At 49.9% G+C, this 13,669-nt stretch overlaps 1 protein-coding gene across 3 annotated transcripts in view; it reads right to left on the reverse strand.

Moving 5' to 3' along the window:
- Nucleotides 1-443: 443 nt before the first annotated feature.
- LOC137413500 (nuclear receptor subfamily 5 group A member 2-like) overlaps nt 444-13,669 on the reverse strand; it is a 234,607-nt gene continuing 221,381 nt past the window's right edge. For all 3 annotated transcript variants that reach the window (XM_078767528.1, XM_078767527.1, XM_078767526.1), the window contains exons 7-8: nt 674-771; nt 444-610 (exon numbers count right to left, since the gene is read on the reverse strand). In XM_078767528.1, coding sequence (XP_078623654.1) covers nt 458-610; nt 674-771 — 251 coding nt within the window. In that variant the 3' untranslated portion in view covers nt 444-457. The remainder of the gene's footprint in view (nt 611-673; nt 772-13,669) is intronic.

Raw genomic sequence — 13,669 nt, forward strand, 5'->3', positions numbered from 1 at the left:
TGATGTAATGTTTAAAAAGCAGAGGATTAGGCTCCTCTGTAAAGATCATCAGTTGGTATAATTAGAGTTGGTTTCAAACTTATACAAACACTTCTACAAACAATAAACTTTTGAATTCTGCACTATTGATGGTATGTCTAATAATCCCAGATATGTGCTGTTTACTCCAGCTTTCATTCCTTATCAATGTCCATAATTATTGCACCTTAATATACCAGCCAAATTAAAGGTGGGATGGCCGACTGAAATTCAGTGAGATGCAGTGCATCAACTCTGACCTTTGTAGTCATTGGTAAGGCAGTCTATTTGCCATTACCCACCCAAACGAGTTCAGGACATGTCCAAACTGTAACATTCAGACAGCTGAGGTATATTTAGAGACATTGTTGAATTTACTGCCCAATATACAAAGCACAATGCATCGTTCAGGACCAGCTTTTTGAAAGTGCCGCATGAGCTAGCCAACTCGTTTGGCGTGCAGCATCTCCAGAAGCAGGTTGTTGCACGGAACCTCTCCGTTGACGTGCTTGTAGTACAGATATTCTTCAGCTTGCAAACTGAGAGCACGAATTTCTGGAAGGCGCAACAATAACTGGCCAAAGCGATCTCCCTGGGCAGTTGGATCTCCGCTAATAGAAGCAGAGGCCAGGGGCAGTGGAGTGAAGTTGTTAACGGCCCGTGATGCGTGCAAGAGTGTGTAGTTCAGCAGAGCAGCATTAACTTGTTCCTGAACACTCTCCACAAGTCGCTGGTTTTCCAAGGGCTTCACATCTGTTGGTTCAAGAGCACAGGAAGGAGGACAGATAATGTGAGATATGTGCATTCAGTGTAAAGCTGATTGTAAAGCATGGAATACATCAAAAAGAAGCCCTTGTGTTGTTTGTTTAAAGCTAAACTTGAAGAAAAATAACAACAGCACGGTTCCTTGCAAAGATAACGTTCCAGATTTGAGCCTTTTGTCATGTCACTATTACTGACAATAGTGCACCTGTTGATCAATATCTAAACAACTGAGCAGTGGTGTCGATTGTAACACAACAAGTCCATTTGTAGCAATTTTAGCAAAGTAGTAAATACATCAAAGGGAAAGAGCAAAAGAGAAATATTGAATGGAGTGTCATATTCCACCAGACTCGGTGGCATAATGGATGCAGCATCCTCTCCGAGTCTAGGAGGTGGATGGTTCGGACCACAGCTGAGTCATACCAAATACTTTATTTTAAACAACGACTGCACTGTGGACACAACCTGCGACACAATGTATATGTATGTATGTATATATATATATGTATATATATATATATATATATATATATATATATATATATATATATATATATATATATATATATATATATATATATATCTCCTCTATCCATTCACTCAACTCCCTCATCCTTGCTGTTGAAGTTTTTGTACAATTAATCTCCAAGGGTCTTCACGATTTGGTTCAATATCAATTACAAATCTAACGGACAGCTGCATCTGGTTTCAGGCCACTTGTGCACCCACTCCAAACAGGAGCGGCAGGAAGGGTTATGTTATTATCCTCTCTAGGATATATAAATTACAGTAGGTCTGGGCTCGGGCCTCAAGAACGTCAGATGTGTATTCAGTCACCAAGTTTCTGCCCTCCCGCTCTATCTGTGGTAATAAATATTTTGTTCATAAAAACCTGTCCATGGTAATTCGAGGTACGGGACTTTGCCATTAAGCACGACTGAATTGGCTTACCCTAACAATCCAGTAACAGGCCGATTGGGCAACATGCATTCAACGTGCATATGGTGCCGTTCAAAAATTACATAATGCTATTTTTTAAGGGAGGTGCGTATGGGCTTGATTAAACCTCACTAATAATTTATCAATTGACCCAGAAAAAGCGAATGGAAATATGATGTAACAAAACCGGACAGTATATAATCAGCAGAGGCCTATATAGGTCGGATGTGTTAGGCCCACCAGGAAACAAGATGGCGGCCATATCATTTGATCTCAGCACTATGGTGGGTGGAGTCAAGTGAAAGATGTGGGTGTGGCCAATGGGTGTGGGTGTGGCCAGCTGTCCTGGGTGTGCACATTTGGGTGCACATTTCAAAAATCAAACCACACCAAGAACCCCAACACCACCAACAGTAACAGGAAGCTCTTGTAGAACTGTGACATGTTGCAGATAAAAATAGTACGTGCTGATTCCTTGCTTGACGCTCACCATATAACAAGGGATAGAACATGGATAAACAGCCAATGCTCGTGCAGGCTTTGGTTGGCCTAATTATCTCCTTTTGTGTTTTGTTTCCTTTGAAAGGGAACATATATCATATTATCTATTTACAACATTACTATTGATATATTTTATAAGGGGGAAAAATAATTAGGAGCAAAAAGGAAGCTTGGACAACAGTTTTATACTGAGATTCCCTCAAAACCATAATATAGTAAATCAAAAACAAGCTAGAGTAAAAATAATCGACAAAATATTTTAAAAAGTCAAAACATATTTCCAAATAGCAAATGGGCGGCACTTAGTAGAGCGCACATCTCCGCCAGGCTGAGCAGTTTACATTTTGGATTCCAATGATAGGCCGTATTTGGATCCGGATCTTAATCAAAATCAAATAATTTCTGCCTTGTCACACAAGCAACTTGTCCACCAAGTTTCTTCCAAATCCGTCCATAACCTTTTGAGATATCCTGCTCACAGACAGACAAACACGGGTGAAAACTTAACCTCCATTCACCTTCGGTGACATGTATTAACAGTTGTAAATCAATTTGGTGTGTATGTAATTTAAAGTTAATTGCCCATCCATCCGGCCGTCCATCCGTCCGTCCATCTGTACATCTGTCCGCTATCATTTCTTTGTTACCACGAAAATTTGTGAATCAATGAAGGAATTTCAACCAAACCTGGCACAAGCTATGGATTGTAATAAAAAACGATGAACCAATTAGATTTTGGGTTCAAAATGTCAAAGGTCATGCGTCCTTTAATTGGAAAAGTTTGTTACTGCATTAATTTGTAAACCACTGTAGGGGTTTTAACTAAACTTGGTACCAGTATGGACTACGGAAAAGATGAACTGATTGGATTTTGAGTTCAAAAGATCAAAGGTCAAAGGGCACATATCCTTTAATTATAAATCATTTTGCAGACTCATGTTAAGCTATGTTAACCTAAACTTGTCTTGTCTTAATACGACATGGGAAAATCTTCACTTTTTTTTGACTTGCTTAGTTTCTCTTTAAAGGTTTCGTGTCTTTCTACAGGTTCATGCAAGACTTTTGCCTAAAACCCTCCCTTGAGGTGGAAATAAGTGTGGCTATTAAAGACTTATTATCATCACCTTTGTGATCTATTTGGTCTTGGACCTCTCTGCAGTCCTCTTAAAGTGAAACAAATGTCAAATTTCAAAAACAAGGAATTACGACATTCTCAAATTTTTCATTTCGTCACAATTTGTCCAAAATTTTCATAACTTTTTACAGGATAATTTTTTCACAAATTTGTCACAGCTTTTATATGATAATACAAAAGCTGTTATCAAGCAGAAAACAATTTTAGTGTATTATTTAATGTTTTCCCCAGAGAAAAACATGTTCTCGCTGATATGAAATTGTTCGTTATATCAAATAAAAAATAACCGCTCTTTAATAACCACATTGAAAAATTTCCTGAAATCATTGGAAATGTAATAATTTCTTGTGGTGTTGCTAGTTGTTGTAGTCCACTTCTGTCTTTCATAATACAATAGTATTTTGCTCCATTGAGGCCTCCTTGTTTCATTAGCTATGCAGAATGGTATCCTTGTAAGGGTGATATTGTTGTTGATTTACATTACTGGAATTGCTGGGATTACTGAGTCATGCAAAATATTGTTGCGGTTTTGAGAACCCACACAGGTAACATCATTAAAGGTTAACGGTTGCACCCCATAGCTGGGCCACATGCAACACGTAGGTCACCTTAGAACGTTAGTTATTTCATAGTATGTGTTTAGGATAAGGCCATTTCCAATAGTTGCATCTGTGTTGTGTAAAACAAATAAAAGTAGGCCCCGTCCATTTTGCAGCCTCCCTCCACCCGACCCCATTGCGCCTATCCTGTCTGCACCCCATTGCCCCTCGTAGTTTGTTACGCTTTGGATGCTCGCAGTTTGGGATGCTCGCAGTTTGTTACGCTTTGGCTTCCAGCAGCGTTTGCTGCTCTTGCTCGCTCAAACCAGTCCAAAGACCACGAGGTAAGGCCTGAAAAGGGGGCGGAGCGCAAGGGTGGGGGTGTGGCCACGTCAAGCAGCCATCAAGGGCGGAGCCGGTAAGACCTCATCAACCAATCAGGGCTGAGGCGACATCGCCTGACAGGGTGTGGCTAGAGATTCCAGAGGGTTCGCTGGGCGTGGCAATAAAACCCATTGCGCGAGGCCCCCACCTCAGTTATGAGGAGGGAGAGACGCTTGAACAGAGTTGAGACTCGAGTTATGATGGGAGAGGCGCTCGTGAGTTCGCAGTGACAAGTTATGAGCCGGGGTCCTCTGTTGAACATTTGGGTTACGGGAGAGACGCTTGCAGAGTTATGAGCCGGGGTCCTCTGCTGAATGAGTTTGAGGAGAGACGCGCTGTGGCAAGCATTTGTAAAGCATTGATTGCGCTTTACAAAGGGCTGGCGAAGGACTGCAGCGTTGTGAAGGACTTGTGAGGGGAGCCAAGCCTTGGCATTCGGGCAGAAGGACGTTGGTGGAAGGCGCTTCGGTAACATCATTGGGGGAGCGGCGCATTGTACATAGCGATACCAGGAGCGCGTATAAAGGCGCCGGTACAAGTATTACATATGCAATATAATCGCCAGCTTACCGACCTTTCCCCGATATAATTGTCCGCCCCGCGCCTACGCCACACGGAGAGCTGCCTGCCGTCTTCCACCGCCTGCACGGTACGAGTCGGGGACCGGACGAGCTGTGGACGCCATCTTTGGACCTTCAACCCGACCATCTTCATCCCCGTGTGAGTGAGTCTGAGAGTGAGTCTGAGTGTGAACGGGCCCGTGTCCAGGGATATGTAGAAGACTGTATAAGGCTGCCCTGTGTATCTGCTTCTTCCTCTTCATTGTACATTGCTTTTTCTCTTCCTCTTCTTCCTGTGTAAATAGTTAATAAACCAATCTGTTCTTCCTGTCTTTCCTGATTCGACCGTCTTAGTGATTTCTCAATTGGGTAAGCGTGGCACGACCATAACCGCTCCAATCGGGTTAGTTCCTGATAACGGCCCGAATCGCGGCTCGCTTCGCTCGGCGTGTCCACTAACGCCGTGGTTCGGGTGGGGTTATTTCCTTGCTTCACGGCCGGTGTTAGTACTTCAGTAATGGGACTAATTCGACCAACAACCCTATTTAACACCGACCGGAAGGAACGTGATAGCCCCGGATCGCGTCGGCTAGTAAAAAGGACAAGGGGATTAATCCCCACTTGATAAGGGGAAGGCCGACATTGGAGATCCGCAACAATATTATTGAAGACTTTTGTGAGATGTCAGACGATGTTTGTTACTGTTATGAATTGATGTATTTGCTTTCATATGCATCAGCAAAGAGTCCATTGTGCACTTCACATTCAACTGATGCAGAGAACACAAAATAGGAAAAACTCAAGAACACAACTAACACGAAATACATTGTGTCTGAGAACAAAAAATCCGAGGCGCGATGTTATGGGAAAAAGCAAGATACATTTTCCAAAGCTTTTTACGAAATACCAATTGAGGGAGAATGGGAAAGTTAGATGGGAGGGTGGTGGGCATGGGTGTGAAAAAACCAGTAGGTATTGAGGAAAGGGGAGGGGTGGGATATGGAATACACGAAGATTTTGTTTTTTATGTTGTTACTTGATTTCCAATTTCACCCAAATTCCCATCCAACACATATTTGTAATGAACACCCCCCTTCCGCCCTCCTCCCCCCAAGCTCGGCGAGCACCCCTCGGCAAAGAGCAGCACTTCTGGAACAATGTGCTCTGGACAGATGAGTCAAAGGTAGAGCTATTTGGGCACAGTACCAGCAGACCTGTTTGGCGAAAACCAAAGACAGCATTTGACCGCAAGAACCTAATACCAACTGTAAAGCATGGTGGTGGAAATATTATGGTTTGGGGCAGCTTTGCTGCATCAGGGCCTGGGCAGCTCACCATCATGGAATCCACTATTAATTCTTCATTGTACAAGAGGGTGCTTGAGGATAATGTGAGGCCATCTGTCGGAAAGTTGAAGCTCAACCGCAGGTGGACCTTGCAACATGACAATGACCCTAAACATAACAGTAAATCCACCAAGGAATGGCTGAAAAGAAAGAAATGGAGGGTTCTGGAATGGCCAAGTCAAAGCCCGGATCTAAATCTCATCGAGATGTTGTGGGGGATTTGAAATGAGCATGCAAGAAACCCCTCAAACATCGCACAGCTGAAAGAATTCTGCATGGAGGAGTGGGCAAAAATTTCTACCAGTCTATGTCAAAGACTGGTAGACAGTTATAAGAAACGCCTACTTAAGGTTGTTTCTGCCAAAGGGGGCAAAACCACCTATTAGAGCCAAGGGTGTACTTACTTTTTCCACATGCGAAATTGGCATTTATGTTTATTTAAATTATACAATGGACTACAAAGTGTATATGTTTCATGATATTTGTTATATTATATTGTAGCGACCCATGGGTCCCCCAAGCGAGACCAGCAGCAGATTCTCCTTGCTCCAGCCGGTGACGTCATCGGCGGACAACCTCGGCACCGGGGTGGCTGGTCACGTGACCACCAAAGCGTGCCGCGCGTGCGGTTATAATCCTTTGCACCTGTCGGTCACGTGACCACCGAAACACGCCTCGCCTGAGAGGCGTGGCTTTCGGTTTCGGTTATGCTTTCTGGTTTTGGATATATATGCAGCCCGATAAACGGGCTTTTCAGAGTTCCCGAGTTGGTTTTTACAATAAACATCTTCTCGGACGAGTTTGTGTCTTGCCCGTCACTTCGTCCGTCTCAAGCAATAGCCCGGCTCTTCACTGGTGACCCCGAATTTACGACGCGCGATGGACACCGCAGTGTCCCTCAAACTGCCCACCTTCTGGGAAGCACATGCCGCCGTCTGGTTCGCGCAGGCGGACTCCCAGTTCGCCCTGCGTGGCATAACGGAGGATGCCACTCGATACCATTATGTGGTCGCCGCGCTTGGCTCCGTGACCGCCGCCCGCTGCCTGAGCTTCCTCCAGAACCCGCCCGCTGACGGCAAGTACGACGCCATCAAGGCACTTCTGCTGGGCGCTTTCACCCTCTCCCCAGCTGAGCGCGCACGACGCCTGCTCGACCTTCCTGAGCTCGGCGATACGCGCCCGTCCGAACGCATGGATTACATGCTCGCGTTGCTCGGCGAGCACCCCTCGGATTTCCTGTTTCAGGAGCTCTTTCTTCGCCAGCTCCCGGCCCAGGTACGGGTCGCCCTGGCAGGTACGACCATCGTGAACCCCCGCGACCTCGCCAAGGAGGCCGACAAGATCGCTTCGGCAAGCCAGCTCGCTGGAGCGGCGAGCCAGCTCGTCAGGGTGGCGGCCGGGAGCCTTCCCGCCCACCCGCCCGACGCCCGCGACGCAGTTTCCTTCCCGGAGGCCGCCGGGCCGGCGTGACTGGCAGCGGCGACGCCGCGTCGCCCGGACCCGACGCGTCGACCGGAGCCCCCGCCGGACCCGGCCTGGTGTTATTTCCACGCCAGGTTCGGGCGGCAGGCCCGATCATGTCGACCCCCGTGCACGTTCGGCAAAGTCGGGAAACGGGCGAGCCGGCGTTCCCTACCAGCAATGAACGCCGGCCGTTCCGGAAACCTGCTGTTCATCACGGACCGAGCGTCGGGACGGCGCTTCCTCTGCGACACCGGCGCTCAGCTGAGCGTCATTCCCGCTTCAGCGGAGGACAGGCGGGCCGCCGTTTACGGCCCCCCCTTGGTCGCGGCCAACGGCTCCACCATCCGCACCTTCGGCCCACGCACCGTCGCCCTCCGCTTCGGCAGCCAGCTCTTTCACTGGGAGTTCGTGACGGCGGACGTCCCCATGGCTTTGCTCGGGGCCGATTTCCTGTGCGCCCACGGGCTGCTGGTCGACGTGAAACGCCGGCGTCTCGTCAACGCCGAAACTTTCAGCTCCCTGGCATGCGCCTTGAGCCGTGCCGCGCCCACCGAGTTTTCCTGCGCCCTCCCATTGGCGGACGACTTCGCACGCCTCCTTGCGGAGTTCCCGGCCCTCACACGACCGACGTTTTCGGCCATTGCGGTGCTCCACGGCATCGAGCATCACATCCCCACTACGGGCCCGCCGGTGTACGCCCGGGCTCGTCGTCTCGACCCCACCAAACTCGCCGTCGCCAAGGCCAAGTTCGCGGCGCTGGAGTGCCTCGGCATCGTGCGGTGCTCCGACAGCGCCTGGGCCTCACCGCTGCACATCGTCCCGAAGCCGGGGGGCGGATGGCGGCCATGCGGCAACTACCTCCGCCTCAACGACGCCACTACCCCCGACAGGTACCCCGTCCCGCACATCCAGGATTTTTCCGCCCGGTTGGCGGGGCGGACCATTTTTTCAAAAGTGGACCTGATTCGGGGGTACCACCAGGTGCCCGTCCGCCCGGCCGACATCCCGAAGACGGCCGTGATTACACCTTTCGGCCTCTTTGAATTCCGCTGGATGCCCTTCGGCCTCAAAAACGCGGCGCAGGCGTTCCAGCGCCTGATGGACGGCATGCTGCATGACTTGCCGTTCCTCTGTTCCTACCTGGACGACATTCTTGTCGCCAGCACGTCCAGAGCCGAGCACCTCCTCCACCTCCGGACGCTGTTCGGCCGCCTCAGCGAGCACGGATTGATCATCAACCCGGCCAAATGTCACTTCGGTGCGGCGACGATCGACTTTTTGGGCCACCGCATCACCCGGACCGGCGCCGTGCCGCTGCCGGCCAAAGTCGAAGCCATCGCCGCTTTCCCGCGCCCCCGCTCCGTCAAGGTGCTGCAGGAGTTCCTCGGGATGGTGAACTTTTATCACCGCTTCGTGCCCCGAGCTGCGCAACTCATGCGGCCCTTGTACGCCGCCCTCCGCGGCCAGCCGGCGAAGCGCGGTCGTCTGGTCCACGGACATGGACGCTGCTTTCACCGGCGCGAAACGGGCCCTCGCCAACGCCACGCTGCTGGCCCACCCGGTACCCCAGGCTCCCATCGCCCTCACCACGGACGCCTCCGACTACGCCGTGGGCGCGGTCCATGAACAATGGGTAAACGGGGCCTGGCAGCCGCTCGCATTCTTCAGCCGGCAACTCCTGCCCAACGAGTTTAAGTACAGCACCTTCGACCGCGAGCTCCTCGGGCTGTACCTGGCCATCCGCCAATTTCGCCACCTCCTGGAGGGCCGCCCGTTCACGGCTTTTGTCGACCACAAGCCGTTGGTTTTCGCCATGGCCAAGGTCATGGAGCCGTGGTCGGCTCGCCAGCAGCGCCACCTCTCCGCCGTGTCGGAGTACACCACGGACATCCGGCACGTCGCCGGGAAGGACAACGCCGTGGCCGACTGCCTTTCTCGAGCCGGCGCCAACGCCGTCCACCTCGGCGTCGACTTCACCCTCATGGCAGTGCACCAGGCCACCGACGGCACGGTGCAGGCACTCCGGGTGGCGGACACGGGCCTCCGCTTGGCTGACGTCCCCTTCGCGGACACAGTCCTGCTGTGCAACATCTCCCAAGGCTGACCTCGCCCCGTTGTGCCGGTCACCTGGAGGCGTCGCATTTTTGCTTCGCTCCACGGCCTCTCTCACCCGGGCTGGAAGGCGTCCCAGCGGCTGGTGGTGGCGCGTTTCGTCTGTCATGGGCTGCGACAGGACGTCCGCGACTGGGCCAACGCCTGCACACCCTGCCAGCGGGCCAAGGTCCACCGGCATACCCAGGCTCCGCTGGCTCCCTTCACCGTGCCCAAGCGACGGTTCGACTACGTCCACGTGGACCTGGTGGGTCCCCTTCCCCCATCGCAGGGGTTCACCCACCTGCTTACCATGGTGGACAGGACCACCAGGTGGCCGGAGGCCGTGCCCCTCACCTCCACCACCACCGCTGACGTGGCCCAGGCGTTCATCGCCACCTGGGTCGCGCGTTTCGGCGCACCGGCAGACATCTCGTCGGACCGCGGCCCACAGCTCACGTCCGAACTATGGGGCGCGATCGCCCGCACGTTGGGCGTTACCCTACACCGCACCACGGCTTACCACCCCCAGGCCAACAGGTTGTGCGAGCGGTTCCACCGCTCCATGAAGGCCGCACTCATGGCCGGCCTCCAGGACGACGGCTGGGCCGACCGGCTCCCGTGGGTCCTTTTGGGCCTACGCACGGCCCCCAAAGAGGACCTCCAGGCGTCCACCGCCGAGCTGGTGTACGGCCAGGCCCTCCGCGTACCGGGCGAGTTCATGCCTGACGCCACCAGCCCCTGGTCCGCTGCGCGCCAGCGCACGGACTTCCAGGAGGCCGCCCGACGTTTCGCCCCGGTGCCCACGTCCCGCCATGGCGACCCTCAATCCTACCCTCCAGCACTCCGCTCGGCGGAGTACGTCTTCGTGCGCCATGACGCGCACCGGGGGCCGCTCCGACCACCATACGACGGACCCTTCCGGGTCCTACGACGGGACAACAAGTCCTTCATCGTCAGCATCGGCGGTCGGGCGGACCGGATTTCACTGGACCGCTTCAAACCGGCCCTCATGGACGTCGGCCAGCCGCCACGGCTGGCTCTCCCACCGCGGCACGGTCGCCCCCCATCCACTGCACCCCCCGTCCGACCACCCGCCACCACACCGGACCCCCCCCCCCATCCCCCGCGACTGGCCAGGGGTCGTTTCGGTCGGGTCATCCGGACCCCCCTCAGGTTGACCTTCCTGGATCAAGTCCATTCTGGGGGGGCGTGTGTAGCGACCCATGGGTCCCCCAAGCGAGACCAGCAGCAGAATCTCCTTGCTCCAGCCGGTGACGTCACCGGCGGACAACCTCGGCGCCGGGGTGGCTGGTCACGTGACCACCAAAGCGTGCCGCGCGTGCGGTTATAATCCTTTGCACCTGTCGGTCACGTGACCACCGAAACACGCCTCGCCTGAGAGGCGTGGCTTTCGGTTTCGGTTATGCTTTCTGGTTTTGGATATATATGCAGCCCGATAAATGGGCTTTTCAGAGTTCCCGAGTTGGTTTTTACAATAAACATCTTCTCGGACGAGTTTGTGTCTTGCCCGTCACTTCGTCCGTCTCAAGCAAGAGCCCGGCTCTTCAATATCACCTTTATTTATCAATATTGTTGAAATGAATATCAAATAGCTGTATGTTGAAATATGTTGAAAAAGTAAAAACTTTACATGGGGTGTACTTACTTTTTCACGTGACTGGATCTACAAGCTTGGCTCGGCTCGCTGTGCACGCCTCACCACGCATCGTTACTGAGGAACGGGCTTGTTTTAGCCGAGGATAATGACTGTACCTGAGTTGCTGTGTTGTCATGATTTACACTAAACATAATACAAACAATTATTTTGCACAAATTTCTTTGTAGTGTTTGTGATATTACATTTTTACAAACAATTTAGGTTGAAGATTTAGGGTGAAAAAAAAAACAATTTAAAAAAACCCTCAACACATACATACAGGGGGAGGGGTAGGTGCAGACTGGAAGTTTGGAACGATTACACTTCACCGCCACGTAATGAAAAACACATCACCACCACAAAATTCAAAATGCCACACCACCACATAATTCAAAACACCTCACCACCACGTAATTCAAAACACCTCACGACCACGTGATTCAAAACACCTCCCCACCACATAATTCAAAACACCTCACGACCACGTAATTCAAAACACCTCACGACCACGTAATTCAAAACACCTCACCACCACATAATTCAAAACACCTCACGACCATGTAATTCAAAACACCTCACGACCACGTAATTCAAAACACCTCCCCACCACGTAATTCAAAACACCTCACCACCACATAATTCAAAACACCTCATGACCACGTAATTCAAAACACCTCACGACCACGTAATTCAAAACACCTCACCACCACGTGATTCAAAACACCTCACGACCACGTAATTCAAAACACCTCCCCACCACATAATTCAAAACACCTCACCACCACATAATTCAAAACACCTCACCACCACGTTATTCAAAAAAACACCTCACCACCACGTAATTCAAAACACCTCACCACCACGTAATTCAAAGCACATCACTCACCACCACGTAATTTGAAACACCTCACCACCACGTGATTCAAAACACGCCACCACCACGTTATTAAAAACTTCACAACCATGGAAACAAAAGTTTGAGGGAGTAAGTAGTTCAGTGACAACACAGACACTGCTCAGATATGCAGATATTTTGAAAGATGACTGTACCTGAGTTGCTGTTTTGTCATGGTTTACACTTTACACCAATCATAATACAAACAATTGTTTTGCACAAATATATTTGTAATATACGTGCTATTACATTTTATAAACAATTGAAGTTGAAATTTTTTTTTTTTTATTCCCCCTCTCAAAAAAAACATACCCTTAGGACGTACACATGGGAGAGGTAGGTGCATACCAGACGTTTGGTAAGGTTTCACAAAAGTTTGAGGGAGTAGTTCAGTGACAAGACAAGACAAGACAGGACAGACACTGCACAGATAAAAATATACGTCGTTACTGAGGAACGGGCTTATTTTAGCTGAGGATAAAGACAGTACATGAGTTGTCATGATTTACACCAATCATAATGCAAACAATTATTTTGCCAAATGTATTTGTTGTGTTTGTGATATTACATTTTTAGAGGCAATTTAGGTTGAAGATTTCGGTTGAATGTTTTTTTTTTCAAGAAAGAACCCCTCAGCACGTACATAGGGGAGGGGTAGGTGCAGCCTGGAAGTTTGGGACGATTACACCTCACCACCACGTAATTCAAAACACCTCACCACCAAGTAATTCAAAACACCTCACAGCCATAAAACACGGAATAAAAACACCTCACCACCACGAAATTAAAAACACCTCACCACCACGATATTAAAAATACCTCACCACCACGAAATTAAAAACACCTCACCACCACGAAATTAAAAACACCTCACCACCACGAAATTAAAAACACCTCACCACCACGAAATTAAAAATACCTCACCACCACAAAACACGAAATAAAAACACCTCACAGCCACGAAATTAAAAACACCTCACCACCACGTCATTTAAAAACACCTCACCACCAAGTAATTCAAAACACCTCACCACCACGTAATTCAAAACACCTAATCACCAACTAATTCAAAACACCTCACCACCACATAATTAAAACACCTCACCACCACGTAATTATAAATACCTCACCACCACGTAATTCAAAACACCTCACCACCACATGATTCAAAACACCTCACCACTGTGATTTTAAAACACCTCACCACCACGTCATTTAAAAACACCTCACCACCACATAATTCAAAATACCTCACCACCACGTGATTCAAAACCACCACAATGTTATTAAAAACACATCACAACCACGGAAACAAAAGTTTGAGGGAGTCGTTAACAACGTTATTAAAAACACATCACAACCACGGAAACAA

The sequence above is a fragment of the Myxine glutinosa genome, chromosome 13, assembly GCF_964187855.1.
Source record: "Myxine glutinosa chromosome 13, kmMyxGlut1.1, whole genome shotgun sequence".
Taxonomy (NCBI): domain Eukaryota; kingdom Metazoa; phylum Chordata; class Myxini; order Myxiniformes; family Myxinidae; genus Myxine; species Myxine glutinosa.